General features: G+C 39.3%; 1 protein-coding gene across 8 annotated transcripts in view; it reads right to left on the minus strand.

Moving 5' to 3' along the window:
- CHCHD3 (coiled-coil-helix-coiled-coil-helix domain containing 3) overlaps window positions 1-20,014 on the minus strand; it is a 257,884-nt gene that overhangs the window by 13,215 nt on the left and 224,655 nt on the right. For all 8 annotated transcript variants that reach the window (XM_032483360.1, XM_032483365.1, XM_032483358.1 and 5 more), the window contains one exon: window positions 61-196. In XM_032483360.1, the coding sequence (XP_032339251.1) occupies window positions 61-196 (136 nt within the window). The remainder of the gene's footprint in view (window positions 1-60; window positions 197-20,014) is intronic.

The raw sequence follows: 20,014 nt of genomic DNA on the forward strand, positions 1-20,014 counted from the left end.
CCCATGATGTTGGGCTTTCCAGTCCTCTGGTGCTCCAATTAGCTTGGCTTGTACACCCACCTGTTTGGCCTGATTGACACAGCGCATGTACTGGCTGGCCAGAGCAGAGCAGCTGAGGGTCTGCTGGGTGTTCTGGCGGTAACACTGGAGGATTTGGGCCTGCAGATCAGCACAGACAGGATGACACTCATACCGCCTGAAAACAAAAACAGGGACCACTGAGACAAACGGTCTTCAACAAAATAAAGAGCAAGGCTAAAGAATACATAAAACACTGAAATACAAATTTTGCAAATGCAGAAAAAAAGTTTAAGAGAAATCACTTTCCTCAATCTTAAAAAGAAGTCATTTCTATGAAACTAGTTCTATTAACTGACATCAGTGCGAGCCTCTCCGTACAGTTTAACGTTCCCACCCAATCCAAAACAGAACCACGTGAATGGTACCAATCACTCTTCAGCCCAGCCAGCAGAATCAGCCACCTGGGAGCCCTAATTTTCTCTTCCATTCCCACTTTCAATTGGACACGAAACTCGAGATCCCGCAGTTCAGTCCTCTTTCTCCATACTCACTGTCCTTACATTAATTCCTAATCGCTTATACCTTGGATTCAGGCAATGATCTCCACGGTCTCTCTGTCTCTAAGCTTTCACCCTCTGCTCCTACCTCCCAGAAGGTTCTAATACTTAAGTCTGAGACAGTGTCTGCTTTCTAAATAAAATACAAGGTCAAGAGGCAGGTCCTTTTGGATCAGGTTCCTGTCTACTCTGTCACCTTAATCTCCCCGACCCTGTACATGCTGCAGCCCAACTAAACCCCTTCCAGGGCTTGGTTCTTACACATTCCTTCATGTCTTTGCTCACACTGCTCTTGATTTTGGAAATGCTCTGCACCCAAACCTTCAACCATCTCCACGTATCTGGAAAATAGCTACTCATCTTTGAATGCTTGAGCTAAGTATGGAAGTATAACTTCCTCTGTGCAGCTTTCACTAGCTCTCCCCATCCACCGTAGAGTCTATCATTCCCTATGGTGACCTCCGATCCTATAGTAACTTTTTTCACCATGTACTTAACACAGACTACACTACAGTCTCCTGCATTTTACTAGCATGCAAATCCCAAGTAGTAAGGACTACGTATTATTTCCTGTGTGATCTCAGCTATCCACATGGATACCTCTTCTAGACGTCATGCAATAAATTGCTGGAAAAAATACAAATGGGTGGAGAGAAAATTTTTTTAATTCCCTGAGCTAAAATTTTACTAATTATACTTACAAATGTCAAGATTTTAGTTAGATTGCTTTCAGTGAATAGGCAGCATTAAACATATATGCTTCCAGAAAATTAAGACACTTGAAAAATGATAATGAAATAAACCAAATGGATTATACAAACAAATATGAAACATTCTTGTTAAGATGGTAAAGGAACTTGGATTATAAGGACTAAATACACAGAAAAAAATTCATATTATATCACTTTAACCTAAGAATCCATATTTCTTTCAAATTAGTTTTGCTTAATACAAAAGGTTCCAGCCTTTCCTATCAGTTATTTTTTTGAAATTTAAATCTGTTATTTCCATAGTAATCTCGAAACAGCATTACTTTCAATTTGATGGGTTCTAAAAAACCCCTAGAGAACACAGGAGGAATATTTCTCATCAATAAGGAAACCCCTGGGTGATGATTTGTCTCTTTATTACTTTTATCCAACACACAAAGCTGATATATGTATTTTGCTAGAACAGAAAACTGAAATGCAAACTGGTCCCTAAGGGAATTTACTCCCTACTACCTTCTAAAAAAAGGAGACATAAAGAGCAAAAAATAACCCATAAATTTTATATAACTTTTTCATTCATTACCTTACTGTTTTGCCAAATACCTGGGAACAGAATTTAAATCCAATCCCAGCAGTTTCAATTCTCTTTAAGATTTTAAAGTTCAGATGTCTGTGAATTTTTCTGGACAGATTTCCCTAATCCTCTACCATGAACATCAGTGTCTAAGAGGAGTCAGCTGTGCTTCAAAGAGGAGAAGCACAGACACAACTAACTGATTATATAGCAAGACACACATCTGGATAAATAGTGAAAAAAAACAGGATTGAGCATCAGGTCAGCTGAACCTAGCAAGTATCTGACTAATGCCTAGAACAGTTCGTGAGAAAGCAAGGTTACATTTTATCCTAATGTTGAGGACCATCATCCCTCCAACGCATCTTAAATTTAAACCTCAGGGAAGGAAGATGGGAGAGAAGGCTAGAAGCATTTGGACTAGATATATAGCCCCTCCATTAACACACAGCAAAAGACTGCAAAGAAAGACCTTCCACATACTGCTCATCACAAAGAGGACGCTGTGCTTTTTTCCTTCTATGAAGACTATTCACAATGGGATTCATTCATCTAATACCATGGATTCCTTAGAAAGAGGTAATTTAAGTTATATTTAATAAGCATCTGTCCTGGGTTGAGCTATTAGTCATGCAAGTTAAAGTCCGTGAGTTATTTATGATTTGAAATGTGTCAAAATATACTTTTATCACCACAAATCAATACTGCTCACTTCCAGGGCTCTGATATCCTGTCTGGTAGTCTGTTCTGTGTGAGTGTGTGTGTTGTGCTAACGCAAACGTCTTCTGAAATCTCTTTTGTACATATTTCAACCTATATTGATGATTAGATGGCAGAATGAGGGGGAGAAGAGTGGAAATCAACATAATGAACGGTTTTCCAGTTCCTGGACTAGACTCTGGTACATTTTGCTGGGATTAATCTGTAAGGGCAAAGCTCTGCCTCTGTATTGATCTGCAATGCTTGTTATGCTGCCCTAATGCACTGTTTTCACTTTGGGAAAATGCTAAATGAGATTACTGTCTAACATAAGAAGGCCATAAAAACCAAGTATGGCACCTTCCATTCAGGAAAAGGGTTTCAAAGACATTTCCAATATGCATTATGGTAAACCCTCCATACAGTCACTGAGTCATCAATTGATTTTTATTGACTGCTTTCATTCCTGCTGATGGAAAAAGCCACTATTAGGTAAAAATAACAAAAGGCAGAATTTCAAGATACCCAAGAAGGAAAATTAAATCTAAGCTGCAAGAGACATTTAAATAATTTAATTTCTTTATATGGAAAGATAAAAAATGGTGAATGACAAATATTAAGACAAAGAAGAAATATCTGGAGAACTCAAAACCATAATGAAGACGTTAGAGATAAAACAGTTATCCAAAAACATATTTACCAAAAAGAAACCAGTGGAATAAAGTTGATACATGAAAATATATATTCCTCAAAAAGAAGAAAAAATCCAGGTTAGTGGTACTTGAAATTATTGAGGACTTTTGATGGATCCCACCACCTGTACATCTGTCTCTCTTCCCTTTTCATTTTCTTCTGGTACTCTTTACTCTGTTCCCCATCTCTCCCCTCATTCCCACCAGCACTAGACGCTGGCCCTCTGCCCTTCACAACCCCACCCCAGCTCACCCCACAGTGGCACTTAAGGCCAAGGAGGTTGCTGACAGTATTCAACAGCAGAACTGGAGAGCAAAGGTCTGGACAGAGAACAAAACCCAGCAAAGCACTCCTAGTAGGTATCCTGTAGCCAGTAAAACAATTTTTGCTAATGTTTAGTGCTAATATTCACTTAAAAGGCAGCTAAGAAAATATATCCAAGTATTTTTCTCATGACACTGACAGGTCCGTTGTAGAAACTTTGGGGAAAAAAAATCCAGAAAGTCTAAAGACACATTTAGGCAGTTTCTAATTTTTAAATGTTTAAAACACCATGGTGATGGATACAGATTATCACTACTGTTTCTGATGATTTCCTTTGTATAGTTTTCTGTAAGTTGAATTAATTGGTCAAAGAGAAATGAAGACATTTTGGTAAAAATGAAGCTGAGATAAATAAGCAGTATTCAGAACTCTCCTCGTAAGGCTCTAGTGTAATCTGTTTTACGGCTGTTGGATATGCTGCTGCCATCTCCTACTTTCATGTCTCAGGAACCTCTTTGCTGTGAGTCTGAGCTTTGTATTTCAAGGAAACTACTTAACCATCTTTTTAGTTCTAATATAAATGGCAAGGATAATGAGGTAATTTCAGAGAAGATAAAATATGGAGATAACCTTCCTCGTGCCATTCAGAAGCCTCAAGAAGTCATGTATTGACAATCAGAGAGCAGCCACAATTCCTAAAGCTCTCAGGAACACAAAAATTGTTCACTATGAGTGTAGGAAGGATGCGAGAATGACTGGCGCTACAAGGGGAATTCTGAGCTTTTAAACAGACTGTGACAATGCATCCTTCATGGGATCTGGTGGTCTCAGAAAATGGTATCCACCACATTAAAAGCATGTACACAACACAGCCATGGAGTGACATCTTGAGCTCTAACTCCTCTGGCACAACAAAAACTCTAACTGTATTCTGTACTGAACGTTTCATCGGACGGCAAGGCCAGTGGTCAGGATTTCAGCTTTTCTTTCACAACACAAAACTAAACTTACCTAGAGTATTGCCAATATTTAATAATTCACTCATGTCTCTTATTACGTATAATAAAGCTATCATAAAATGCAACATAAAGGAAGTATTTATCTCAAGTGTATTCATTATCACCTATTAATTTTTTTCATTTTTAATTTTATTTAAATTGCAATATCCTAATACTCGTTTTCAAAATAAAATGTAAACAGCCTCCTTATAACAACACAAGATCTGAAAAACAACTCAATTTCAAGCTCTTCTGACATTCTTAATAACTGCTAACCATCCTTACTAATGTCTCTATCTGAGCTGTAATCAGATTTCCACAATTACACTTTGAAGGCCAAACAACTCCAAAAGATGCCTGCTTTCTTTGTTTCAATTTGTCTTCATACACATTTTGCTACAAAATCTTAAAAATAAAATAAAGAGAAGACTTTGCTTTTACATTTATTTTCTAAAATGATGAATATTAGCTATGATGTTATCTATCATAACAGGCCTCCACTGTTATCAGTGGAGGGAACGCCAACCTTGACTTCACCTGGTTCTGCCCTTTGTTCAATGAACCAATCAGGCTGACAACAGATTGTTACCAATAATGAGCACCGTACCATTCAAGTGACAGATTCAACTTTGGCGTTGTAAAACAAAAGCTCGGCTTTGGCCTGAGATTCAACAGAGTTTATAGAATTCTATCCTACAAACCCAAGGCTTGAAAGAGCCATATCTGAAAATATTTTAATACTTAATATTTTAATTTTAACCTACTGTTGACTTTGGAAAAAGACTTCAGTACAAAACTCAGGAATCTGAATCCAAGGGAGGTGGCTGATATGCAAGGAGGGAGGGGAAAGTATTGCCAGTCTTCCACTGGACTCTGAGTAAAAGCCCTAAAACCAGTAAATCCCAAGGAGAGGACTTCTGGTCACCTATCTGAGATGGCATGAATAATACAGTGCTCTACACAGACAGGGACACTGGTCTCAGACCAAAGAGCTTCACATATCCTAAGCACATGAAGCACCAACACACCAGAATATAAGGTAAACAAAACATTTTCCAATTTTGCAATATTTTTTTTTCCTTATTCAGTAATATTGGGCACCTGGAAATGATGGCAGCATTAGGACAAACCTAGGAAGAGAGTGAGAACTTAGTAGCACGTGGCTACGTGAAGGCTGGTGGGGGCTGGCTGGCTCTGCCTTCTTGTGATGCTCAGTGGATGATACATTCCAACACCATGGGACTCGCCAAAGTCTGGTTTCCTTTTCTGAGGAGGCAACTCTTGCTCCACTTTTCACAGAGAACTCTCAGGGCATCTTGCCAACTTCACCATGCCCTGGATGGGACCCTGCTACTTGGGTTCACTCCACCAAGGATCTGGATTTAGAAAAATGGGGCCATCTTCTGTTGCATCTCCAAAGAAAAAGGGCCCAAATATTTGTAAATATTTTCTTAAAATCAGGTGACCTAAACGGGTTGGCTAATTTTCATCTTCTACTGTATCATGGTACCCTTGCACATTTGGGCTGTGTGCAGCAAGGTTTATATCTCAAAAGGGCGATAAACTAATTTTTACTTACATAAAGGACAGCTGGAATAAGAAGCAATAACTATACAGAGTTTGAGGACACAGAACATAACTGATGTCAACATTAACTCACTCTGGAAGAACTCCAAATCAACTCTCAAACACATTCACTTTAGGAGAACAGAGCACTCATGAGATGATTTTCAAGCTCACACACAGTCTTCTCAATAAGCTGAAATTCTACAGCTAACATGTTGCACTTTAGTTGGAGTGAGCCTTAACTTAGAGAAGTACAAGCCACCCTTCTCTCTCCCTTTCTTAACAATGCCTGGTATATTGTTATTGCTTAATAAATGCTCAAGTCATAATGCTATAATAAGAATGAGCACTAGCAGGTTAACAATGCAACTTTTTGCTCTAAAGGTGCCTGAGCAGCAGTTTATACAAAGTATTCCGAGTAGAAACATCACCTCCTGCCATGCACTCAGTAGGAACAAAATTAAATCACAGTTCATTGAAGTGGCCCTTGGTTACAAGAACTGCAATAGCGAGAGAAGTATTTTCTTTGTCCCTTCAAAAGACCTACAAGTAGAATGAAGATATGTCCAGGGCCGAATGTTAGATCTGAACCTTCAAAGGCTACATCAGTGTGTGAATGAGATCAAGTCATCTTAAAACATATCAAATTATTTTTATTTGAAAGATTTCAACAATGCCAATAATAATAATAATAATTATTATTATCACTATTATTAAAGAAAAGCATGGCATTTACTCTCACCTGACTTGGTAAAGTAACTCTAAATAGACAACTTGGAAAATATTAATCTTGAGCATATACAACACATGGATTTCTTTTACTTTAAACATGTGTATCTGTATAATATATCGAACTTATGCTGACACAAATTAAAAGTTATTTTAAGGTACTTTACCTAGGAGACTTTGTGAGTTACTTCCATTTTACTTATCCTGCTACTTTAGAATGTTCACTAAAATTGGTCTAAGGACAGAAAATATGAGAGCTGACTGATTCATTCATTCATTCATTCATTCATCTACTCAGTTACTCCAACAACAAATATTATTAAGCCATAGACAACTTATTAAGCGTTCATTATATGCCATTAACTATGACAAGTGCTGAATAACATGGGATCCTTGTCTTCAGCTGGCTCACAAGGTCTTTTAATCAGGTTGCTAAATTATAAACAAAGTACTAAACAGAACTCTGGTTTTGAATGGGACAGAAACCAAATATACAGCATTCTAGACAAGAGGACATCCATCACTGGTGAACAGAAAGGGAGAAGTGGTCTTAGGATTTTCTCGAAGTTACTTTCAAGCTAGCAGGAAGATTTATCTATTGTATTCAGACTACAGAGACAGGCTCTGAGACAGGATCTTTTATTGAAGTATAGTCGGTTTAAAATGTTCCATTAATTTCTGGTGTACAGCATAGTGATTCAGTCATATATATATACACATATTCTTTTCCATTATAGGTTATTATAAGATATTGAATAGAGTTCCCTGTGCTATGCAGTAGGACCTTGTTGTTTATCTACTTTATATATATATTAGTAAGTATCTGCAAATCCTGAACTCCCAATTTGTCCCGCCACTCCCTCCTTCTCTCCCGGTAAACATAGATTTGTTTTCTATGTCTGTGAGTCTGTCTCTGTTTTGTCAATAAGTTCATTTGTGTCTTTTTTTTTTTTTTAAGAGTCCACATGTAAGTGATTATCATATGGTATTTTTCTTTCTCTTTCTGGCTTACCTCACTTAGCATGACAATCTCTAGGTCCATCCATGTTGCTGCAAATGGCATTCTTTTATTCTTTTTTATGTTTGAGTAGTGGTCATTTGTGTGTATATATATCACAACTTCTTTATCCAGTCATCTGTTGATGTTGTTTAGGTTGCTTTCATGTCTTGGCTATTATACATAGTGCTGCTATGAACACTGGGGTGCATATAACTTTTTGAATTAGTTTCCTCTGGAAATATGGCCAGGAGTGGGATTGCTGGATCATATGGCAAGTCAATTTTTAATTATTTAAGGAATTTCCAATACTGTTTTCCATAACAGCTGCAACAACTACATTCCCACCAACAGTATAAGAAGGCTCCCTTTTCTACACATCCTATCCAGCATTTATCGTTCCTAGTAATTTGGAGAAATAATTTCACTATAGTACATAAAGCAGAAGCCAGATGGCAGGAAATTGGTAAATTTTAAAGTGGGCAGTAAAGAGATCGAGGCAGTGGGTTTGGGTTAGTTAAATATCCTTTACAGAGTGCCTTTTATACACCAGGCACTGTTGGGGGTGGTGGGGCGGGAGACACACCCATTCAATAAGAGTTGTTTTAATGGGGCACATCTGGTAATAGTGAAAATATGGAAGGGGAGGAGTACATCGGGCTGGAGATGACTGGAAAAGGTCTCAGATGATAGGAAGAGAATTCAGCAGTCTTAAAGAACAGGAAGGGCTCAGGCAGTCAGGACAGAAAGGCACTCCAGACAGAAAGGTGGAAGCAGCAAAGGCTGAGGAAGAAGAAAGTTAGGAGGCAGAGGCAGTGACGTCACTAATGGACTTCTTTTTTTTCTTCAAAGATTGATATGGAAATTTATATACAGGACAGAAAGCTAAAGCACTTTCAGCAAGGACATGTTCTACAGGCAGATAAAGGGATTTCCATAAAACACACAGTAATGAGTAACGGTGAGTTCAGAAGTTGGGTAAATAGGGAAGGTTGTGTGAAAAAAAGGAGAGTTTTCATTGTCTTTTAAAAGGAAGACAAGTGGGCAGAAAGGAAGCCGTGGTCCATGCAGATATGGTGTGATTAAGCAGAAACATGGATCTCTTTGTTAAAGCAGAAGTCCACAGTGAGGAATATAAAAAATGAGGTTGGTGAGATGCAGGAGTGGAAGGAAATGGTCTGGTGGGAAGCCTCAAAAGCTAATGAGTCATCTGACAGCAATGGGAATCCATGCGAGCAAGAAAGGGGGCAGTCCATGAGAAGACGGGTTCTGCTCCTAAGGGTATCAGAAAGTACTGGTGACAGAAGAGCAGAGATGGGAGTGCAAACCTGGCGAAGCCCAGCTGCCAGGCATGCAGAGGCATGTGAGAAGGCCCAGGGGCATCACCCCAGGAGATGTTCAACACAGCAGGGGACAGGCCAGAGTCCCTCCTACATCCCCCAAGTTGTACTTCCCACAACAGCACATACTTCGCATATAGTTAGTGTAGTTAAGGCAAGGACACATTTATGCATTTACTGTAGGTCTTGCCCTCACACTTATATTGTGCCTAGAACTTTGTGTTTGAGCCCCCTTCGCACTCTCCAAAATAGACGTACACTGAAATTACTGGTTGATTAATGGTTAATAAAAGTGGAGAAAGCTTGGCATAAGATATATTTGAAAAATAGGAGTTTATAGCTGTTGATCAACTATAAATACTCATTCTGCATAAGAAGCTCATGATGGCCTCAACTTCAATTTAAAATCATGTAACATGTATATGCTGATATATGCATACAACGTATCTGAAAAAATCCACAAGTGGTAACAGCAGTTGATTCCAAGGAAGGGATTTGGACAAGAGGTCACAGAGTTAAGAAGAAGAACTACTTTTACATGGGATATTCAAATTTTCTGTCATGGACATAATATGTTGCTTATCAGAAAAAAACTGATTTTAAAGATTACAATGCCACATTATTTATATATATTTTATTTGCCCTGAGAAATTGCTATAAGAAAGTTTGCTTTCCTTTTAGATGCTTATGCACCAAAAGCCATTTCTATGGGTTATGTGGCACTAAATAGAAGACTGTTTGAAAACTTAAGACAACACCAAGACACTAGATATGAAATTCCACATGCAAATGCCAGAAAAAGACAAAATGTAAATTGCGAAATAATTCAAAATTCATTTATACATGTCAGCCTTCAGCACAAGCCCTTCTGATTTAGTATCTCAACAATCTTGTGAGAAGAAAGACAAAGAAACTGCCCAATTATTTTAAGTTACAGAGCAAGCCAACCAAGACAAGGAAGCAACCTAAATGTCCATCAACAGATGACCGGATAAAGAAGCTGTCGTAATTTATAAAATGGAATTCTACTCAGCCATAAAAAAGAACAAAATAATGCCATTTGCAGTAACATGGATGGACCTAGAGATTATCTTACTAAATGAAGTAAGTCAAAGACAAATATATGATAACACTGATATGTGGAATCTAAATAAGTGATACAAATGAACTTATTTATAAAACAGAAACAGACTCACAGACAGAGAGTAAATTTATGGTTACCAAAGGGGAAAAGAGAGGGGAGGGATAAACCAGGAACTTGACATTAGTAGATACAAAATACTACACATATAATAGATAAACAACAAGGTCCTCCTGTATAGCACAGGGAACTGTATTCAGTATCTTGTAATAACCCACAATGGAAAAGAATATGAAAAAGAACTGAATCACTATGCAGCACAGCAGAAACTAGCACAACACTGTAAATCAACTATACTTCAATAAAAATAAATAAATAGATAGACAGATAGAAAAGATGCAACATGAGCATTTGAAAAGCCTGGCAGCATTCCCCATTCATGAGATTCCTGCCTGTCAGAGTAGATGGTCCCTTCTGTCTTTCATTGCTCTCTCCTAACCTCCCTCCCTGGCTTAACTGTATCTCCAAAGCTCAGTTCTTCATCCCTGCTGTTCTTTGTTCCTGGCAAAGTTATTCTCCTCTTTTGAGGGTTCTCTCCTATTGCCTTGTGTGTGATGAAATGGGTTTTCTAGTTGCTCTCCAACAGTCAGTAACTGTGTGTCTTAGGTTTCTCTGAGCTTCAGTTCTTTGCTGCACAGATAGTAATCTTAACCATCTGAAGCCAGGGACTAGATTGGATGGTCCTCTTATAGTCTTTCTAATTCTAAGACTCTAAGACTAAACAATAACTGGATATGTCCAATTTATTTGATTCCCATTTTCATATCCAGACATTATCCTTCCATTTTTCACCAATAGCAATAGTGACAGCTCATCATCATACATTAAATGTTGGCTCCTTTGAGCTGAGATTTGGCATGGAGTGCCGACCCAAGGAGGAGCGGGCAGCTGCACAGAGCAGCAGAGCAACAGGCACCGGGAGAGGGTGGGCGGCCACTCACCTTCCTGGCAGGAATGCAGCACCTGACCACAGTGCTGGGAGGGGGCATGATCCGCCCACCTTCCTCACCGGAGCGCAGCATCTGACTGCGGCATCGGGAGGGGGAGTGACCCGCCTGCCCATTGGGTAAGAGCTCAACATCCGACCCAGTGTTGGGAGGGGGCGTGATCTGCTAGCCGACAGCCACTGGGAGCAATACAGACAAGGGTGCCAAAAGAGGGCCTCTGGAAACAGCAAGCTGAGTTCGCAAAACAGGGCGAAGACACAAAGACCTCTGGATAAAATCATTAAGAGCACACCATCTCCAGGAGAACTAGGTAACTGATACTCCTTAAGCCACAGTGCCAGAGAGATATGAGCAATATGAAGAAGCAGAGGAACCACTCCCAATTAAAAGATCAAGAGAAATTCCCTGAAAGCACGATCAAGGAAATAGACATTGATGGTCTTCTAGATCAAGATTTCAAAAAAGGAGTGATCAAAGTACTGAAGGAACTAAAAGAAATAGTGTTTGGAGATATAAAATATGTCAAAAATGAAATAGAAGCTATAATGAAGAACCAAGTAGAATTAGTAAACTCATTTGCTGAGATGAGAGCTGACCTAAAGGCTGTACAAAGCAGGCTACATAATACAGAGGAACAAATTAGTGACCTAGAAGACAGGACAACAGAAAGCACCCAATCAGAACAGCTGAGAGAAAAACAAATAAAAACAATGAAAACAATATAAGGGATCTATGGGATAATACAAAGTGTGCCAATCTACACATAATAGGGGTTCCAGAAGGGGAAGAAAGAACAAAGGGGATTGAAAAGGTCTTTGAAGAAATCATGACTGAAAATTTCCCAAACCTAAAGAAGGAATCAGATATCCAAGTACAGGAGGCTCAGAGGGTCCCAAACAGGAAGAACCCAAACAGACCCACACAAAGACATATCATCATCAAGATGGCCAGAGTCAAGGATAAAGAAATGATCCTGAAGGCAGCAAGAGAAAAACAAAGAGCGAGTTACAAGGGAACCCCCATAAGGCTCTCAGCTGATTTCTCTACACAAACACTACAGGCCAGAAGGGAGTGGCAAGAGATATTCAAAGTCCTGAATGAAAAAAATACGCAGCCTAGGATACTCTATCCAGCAAGGCTATCCTTTAGAATAGAAGGAGAGATAAAGAACTTCACAGACAAGCAAAAACTAAAAGAGTTTAGCAACACTAAACCCATGCTAAAAGAAATATTGACGGGTCTACTCTAAATAGAAAAGAAGCAGGATGCTACAAAAATGAGAAATTCATAACTGGAAAGGAGATAATTGCCATGAATTACAAAAAGAATAAACACAAAGTCATAAAAGAAGACATCTAAATCATTAAGAGTGAGAGAGGGAAGCAAGGAAAGCCATGTGGAAAACAGTATGGAGATTCCTCAAAAGACTAGGAATAGACTTACCATATGACCCAGGAATCCTGCTCCTGGGCATATATCCAGAAGGAACCCTACTTCAAAATGACACCTGCACCACAATGTTCATAGCAGCACTATTTACAATAGCCAAGACATGGAAGCAGCCTAAATCAACAGATGACTGGATAAAGGAGATGTGGTATATTTATATGATGGAATACTATTCAGCCACAAAACCCGACAACATAATGCCATTTGCAGCAACATGGTTGTTCCTGGAGAATGTCATTCTAAGTGAAGTAAGCCAGAAAGAGAAAGAAAAATACCATATGAGATCGCTCATATGAGGAATCTAAAAAAAGAAAAAAAGAAAAGAAAAAAAAACCATAAATACAAAACAGAAACAGACTCATAGACATAGAATACAAACTTGTGGTTGCCAAGGAGTTGGGGGGTGGGAAGGGACAGACTGGGATTTTAAAATGCAGAATAGATAAACAAGATTATATTGTATAGCACAGGGAAATATATACAAGATCTTGTGGTAGCTCACAGAGAAAAAAAATGTGACAATGAATATATGTATGTTCATGTATAACTGAAAAATCGTGCTCTAAACTAGAATGTGACACAACATTGTAAAATGAGTATTACTCAATAAAAAAATGTAAAACAAACAAAATATTGGCTCCTTTGCTCTTGTTTAATACTTTATATTCAGGAAGTCACTGAGATTGTTAGTTCTTTTATTTGTTTTATGGGGGGGGATTAGGTTTATGTATTTATTTCTATTTTGAAGAAGTACTGGGGATTGAACCCAGGACCTCATGCATGCTAAGCATGCACTCTACCACTTGGGCTATACTCTCTCCCTAAGACTGTTAATTCTTTCTTGGAAATGTCTTTCCCTATCAACCCTTGCTCAGTTCTCTCTCTCGTCACCCTGCGCTAAGCTATCAGTTCATGCAGAGACTACTACTATTAGCCTCCAAATGGTCTCTGCACCCAGCTGCCTTCTTTTCAAGTGCATCAACATGAGTTCTACAAAATGCATACCCTGCAAAATGCCAACTTTTCTTAGGATCACTCAGGACTCTTCCTTCTCTTTTCACCTCCTATATGCAATTTTTACTTTAAAAATTTCTCATATCCCTTTCCAATTCTCACCAGCTACTACTGAAGGTGCTGGGAGAAAGAGAACCCACTGGAACTTCCATTAAGCCAGTATTTACCTACTCTGGCCTCACAGTGAAGGATAGATGGTGACATTTGCAAGGCTGTTTTCAAACACAATCTAATATGAACCAGTATGACAGCCAAAGAGCACAACTACATGTATTCCCAATGTCAACTTTCCAAGCCACGTGATAAAATTATAAAACCATTCTCTGAATTGATTTTATTTTTCACTCATGGGTAAGGGCACTATCTACAAATGATAAGTTTCCATAGGAACTAAATTCATTTCAAAAGGTTTGAACATTGAGGCTTTTTAAAAACGCCCTAACAACATGATTTTGTACAAAGTGCCCTACATCTTTGAAACTCAGAGTGTTGTAAGTGCTAATCTCTTAATTCCTTGAAAAGTCCCTAGAAATGAGGGTGAGGGGAGTCTCTTTGCATTTGGAAACGGACATGTTTAAGGTAACCGGTAGAGAAAAGAACTTGGAAAGTTAGTTGCTAACTCATACGCTGTTTCACCTCTAGCGTTAAGTACAACTAATCACACGTGGTACTACTACTTACCAATTTTTGGAAGACAAGTACACTATGAATTCAAGTAGCTAATATTTCCCTACTTAATACCACATAAATGAGGGATACACCACCACAGAATTTTATAACTAATAGAAGTGAAGAGTTTACATGGGATGTATAATCACAATAAACTCCATGTGCATCTATGGACCATCTACACAATTCTTAATTTAAAAATTCTAACATTTCTCTTTTCAGTTCTGATTAACTGAAGTATTCGGTACTGATGCCATAAGAAGGCATTACATTCCAACACAACATACAATGTCAACCTCTTGTGTTACATAAATGGATTTAAGCATTTTCCCGAGGACAGGCAAGATTTAGCAAACTGGCTTAACGCTTTAGGCTGCTACTGAGACTGAAATCAACAAGACTAACTATGAGAGTAGAGAAAACAGCCTCTTGCACAAATTCTTCAAATGATTATGATAAGCCTCACAACATAAGTATTTCAGAGGCGGAATCCCAATGATTCCTATGTAAAGGGATAATGATGTAGGACTGCAGGACCAAACAACATATTTTTGAATTCATGTCTTGGATGGGATTCACCATGCTGAGCCCTATTAGTTTTACATCTCCCTTAGGGTTCTAACTCACCAGTATTAACCTAAAGCCTTCACACAAAGCCCAATCTATGAATGTCTGCCGTACAAATGTCCCTTAATATAGCTCTCCAGTTGAGTGTGAATGGAGGAAAATCATATAACTAGGGAAACTCTAACCAATGTAAATTCATAGGTAGATGGTAATTCTGCATACCACGTTTTTAAATTTCTGTGGTAAATTCACCTTTGCCCTCTTTCCAATGATTGTGTCATTCCATCTCCATTTCTCTTTCACTCTTGGCTATTTTTTAGTTTTCACTGAGAAAAACAGACACCAAGAGATAACTCTTTTCTTCCCATAAATTTCTTTCTTTTTCTTTTTTTTTTTTTTGGTATCTGCCCCTTTTCTATCGTTACTTTAGAGGAAGAGTACCTCTGTTAACAATTTCTGTCCCTACTGGATCATTTTCACTACCCTCCCATGTTCTCAGATAAAGCGCTTTCCAAGAGAACTTCTCAGTGACGGAAACAGTCTACATCTATGCAGCCCGACACAGTGATCAAGGCCACATGCTGCTACTGAGCACCCAAGATGTGACAAATGCAACAAAGGTAATGCATTTTAAATTTTCCATAATGTTAATTTAAATCTAATCAGTCACATGTGGCTAGTGGCTTTCACATTGTTGAAAGCACAGCTCTAGCAAATACTATCCTTACGACAGCCATCACCAATGCCCACCTCCCATCCATTCTCTTCCATCCACACCCAAGTGGTCAAGTCCAACGATTCTTAGTAGACGTCTTATGGAACCAGCTGGCACAGATTTGTTCAAGTAAATTACTTCCCTCTCTTGAAAGGGGTTTCTTGGCTTCTATAAACCCTGCACTTCCTTCTCTGCTCCTCCATCAGCTCAGCTTCCTCTAGCTGATCTCTAGATGTGGGAGTTCCTCAGGGCTATGTCCTGGAGGTCTCTGCTCTTCTCTCTGCACTCTCTCCACCATTATCTCAACCACTCTTGTGGCTTTAATGTCACCTGTGTGCTGACAGCTATCAAGTTCGTAACTCTAGCCCCGCATTCCTATAGGTGGCTGCCTCCTGCGAGTCACACTGAAGGTTTTTACAAGTGCCACGTGTCTAAAACAGAACTCTAAATTCCTTCCTCTACCCCCAATTTGTTCTTTCCTCCCCATCTCAGTAAATGGACTCTCCAAAATCCCTCCCCTTCTCTCATTCCCTATATCCAGACACTTCCCTTTCTCTCATTCCTAATATCCAATCTGTCACCAAGTCATAGCAATTAAACTTCTAAAACAGATCTGGAATCTACCTACTTCTCTCCAGCTCTACTGTCATTATTCTAGTCCAAGTCACTACAGCCACCATCTGGAATATTTCAAGAATCTCCTAAGCAGTCTCCTGGTTTCCATCCTGAGTCCCCAAGCCTCATCCCTGCTGCAAGTCTTATCAACACAATATCTGCAGTGTCCCCTTTCAAATGGATCTTAGAACTTTCAGATTACAACTCTAATCCTTCAAACACTGCCTACTGTTCTTGGGATAAAATTCAAAATACTAATAAGGCCTAGCAGGATGTGGCCGCTGCCTCCATCTGCAGCCTCATCTCTCTCTCCACTAGGCTTTCCTGCATGCATCCCTCCAGAACCCCAGAGGAGCTTAACTCCTCCCATGGGGCCTTAACAGGCTAATCTTGCTGCTTACATGGACTTCCTGTACGTTCTCCTTGACACCTACTACTTCAGCCTAAAGAGAGGTCGTCTCTGACACCTCACAGTCAATTCCTATGACACGTGCTCTTGTAGCATTTGATGACACTTAGCACAACTACAGCTGTGGAGTTACCTGGGTGACGAGTCATTTCTCCCATTAGTCTGTGAGGTCTAAGAGGCCAGGACTCACGTCCATTTAGTCTACACAGCACTCCCAGCACCTGGCACAGCACCTGCCAAACCCCACTGGCTGCTCGGACCTCTCACTGCAGGGCCGCTGGGCCCCTCCACTCCTTGTCACCATGGTGTCAGCCCAAGCGCGTGCGGGCGTGATGAGGGCGTGTGAGGAACAGAGCCCAAACTACTATGCGGGGGCCAGGGGACAAGTATTCTATCATCCCAACCGCACTTGAGATGAGTCTTCTAATAAAACAGTACGACCAAAGTTAGTGAGGTTCCAGACTTTAGTCACTGCTCCTACTAGAACATTCACTGTGACAGTTAGCACGGAATCTGGTGTCTAAGATGCCTGTGTCCAAATCTGGGCTCCACCTTTCACTGGCTGTGGAAGCTGGTGTGATCTCTAAGGTGCAACTTCTTCATGGGTTCTCACTGTTTAAGACTGCTGTAAAGATTAGTAGGATAACATATAAGCTCTCAACACAATGCCTGGGACATAGTAAGCTTTTCACAATTAGTAGCTACTTTATTATTATTATTATTATTATTATTATTATTATTATTATTATTATCATCATCATCATCATCATCATCATCATCATCATCATCATCATCATCATCATCATTTCAACTAATAAACTTTGGTAAGTTGTTTGGGAACATAACTATTATCGCCTTATTTCTAAAGAAAAACGCGTTTCCACTTTCAAACAGCCAACTTAAAAACCAAGTTTTAGAATACAATTCAGGTGAGAGTTGGTGACTGTTCACATAATTTGAAGGTACTCACAACGTGTTCAGGTGGTGGCATAAGAAGGTTCTTGCACATGTTTTTGGTGAAGGGATTAAAAAGCTGCACTCATGTTAAAATCAGCCTCCAGCACGGGGCACATCATTAACATAAACCTGTACATCTTTTCTTCTCTCAACTATGTTCTCACAGGGAGCAACAATCTTCCCCATGAATAAATGGAATTGTATTTGAAGTAATTACACTTGGCACAGATGTGCCCACTGCTGGTGGCAGGGCTGCTACTTGTGACTGGGCACCGAGGGGGAACTCAACAGAATTGATGGTAAACTGCTTTCATTTTCTTTCATAGCAGCAAAATCCTGTCTAAAACATGCTGATCGTTTCGAGAATAATCAACACCACACAGTTCAACTTCTATTACCATTAAACCAGTATTCAAACAGGCCAGAAACTGGTTTTCAGCCTCTTTCAGTGACTTTCTATGTCTTTAGTGTCATAAGTGTCATTTTGTAAAGTCAAGCTGGCAGTCCTCAGCAGGAGGCCCAGAAGTGCCAGTGTTAATTAAAAATGTCGGATAACTTTTCAGTTCATTCATGCTGTGAAATCTGTTCCCCCTTCCTCAGCCTCAAAAACTTTAACCACCAAAGGACATCCAGGAACAGGCAGAAATATGAGAGTACTAATGATGACTTCATCTTCAAATGGTTTGAAACAGGCAATGACAGCACTGACCGTAATGGCCCTGTACCCCAGTCCACAGCAGGGACAGGGGAAAGGGTGGGACAGGATTCTCATTTATAAAATACTGGATGTAAAGAAAACCTAGAAGAGAAATTAAAGATGGTCTTCCCTGTGCCTGAATGAGTAGCTCTTGTAAAGGATGCGTGAGAACCTGGAACCTTGCACATAATAAAACCACAGAAGATGTCTGTGGGTTGATTACTGCTCAGGAGTTAACTGAACATGACTAATATGATGTAAAAAGCTTATAAACTTCGGAGTTTTGCTCGAACATATCATTCCATTTCACGGTAAGGAGAATACAATGGCCGTGGTTCTACAGCATATCATGAAGTAGAAACTCTGACTTATCTGTCTAATTTGATCAATGTAAACTGTTAAAAAAAACCCAGCCGATTATATCCAGCAACTCGTTTGAATTAGGACTGAAGAGTCTTGAAAGAAGAAAATCTTAAAGTACTGCTCAGGATGGTAACATCAATTTAAGGTCTGAATAACTGGTGTGGTTATTTAAATTGGATAAAAGAATGAGTTAATTTTTATCACAACCCACATAATGAGATAAAGCACCAAGGACTTCTATGAAAATGTTTCAAAATGATGGTAAATAAATTATACTACTACTTTCTACCAAACATCATTAATTTTTACCACTTTCAGATCTCCAGTATTAGCTATCAGCGCCAATATTTAGACTGAAGGAAGAATCGTTTAGCAGATGGAGCTTTACCACTTCCAGTATTTAGGAAAGAGGTCATTTGACCACAGTCTTATTTCCCAGCTTGTAAACTAGGGCTTCTGCCCATGAGACGCTATTTCAGAAATGTGTTGATGGTTAATATCTTTGCATGTATTACAAATGCTAATCAAAGCGGAATGTTAATATATTGTCTTATTCATTATAAAGAAAATGGCAGATACGACTGCATATTAAGGACGTTTTGCCAACAGTTGTTTCTATCCTGAGTAATTTTTAGGTTCCTGCAAATGTCAGTCATAGTTTCACTGGTCCTCAGGTGGCCTGAAGTGAGGAAAAAGAAAGAAGCTGTCCTACTAGAAGCCACATCAAAACCAGAGGTAACAAAAACCAGAGGTCCTGTTTCGTGGCTATTTAATTTCCCCAAATCTGTTGGTGGAAGAAAAAGTGAAAAGAGAACAGAGGAAAGACATTAAAATTGCACTATATAACCTTTCTTCCTTCCTTCTTTCTTTCTATCTCCTTCCTTCCTATTTCCAGCTTAGGCACTGTCAATTAAGGGGGGTAAAACAGAGATTTTTATATATGCTTCTAAAGCAGGGGTAGCAAATCAAAGGAAAAATGCCAACTCTCTCAAGTTCCTGCTAATGGCAGACATCACTAATCAATCATGGCACTCCAGATTCCTTTGCCTTCCCTTTCCCCATGCCTTAGCCTTGGCCTGTGGGTTTTGCACTTTCCTGTGGTCCTGAAGTTAAGGCTGAGTATTTTGTGATGTTGAAATTCACAAGACGCCTGGCTTTCTTCTAGCAAGCACTTTGCTGTGCAAAATCCAAGGCTTCTGAAAGAAAGAGACCAGACAATACACCTTTCTGACTCATTCTACATCCCTCCAAAAGGCAAGCAAAGTCAGGAAAAATTATCTGGGTTTAACAGTCTACTTTTTGGAGAAGAAGAGTGGGGAGCAA

Source organism: Camelus ferus, chromosome 7 (assembly GCF_009834535.1).
Source record: "Camelus ferus isolate YT-003-E chromosome 7, BCGSAC_Cfer_1.0, whole genome shotgun sequence".
NCBI classification, from domain to species: domain Eukaryota; kingdom Metazoa; phylum Chordata; class Mammalia; order Artiodactyla; family Camelidae; genus Camelus; species Camelus ferus.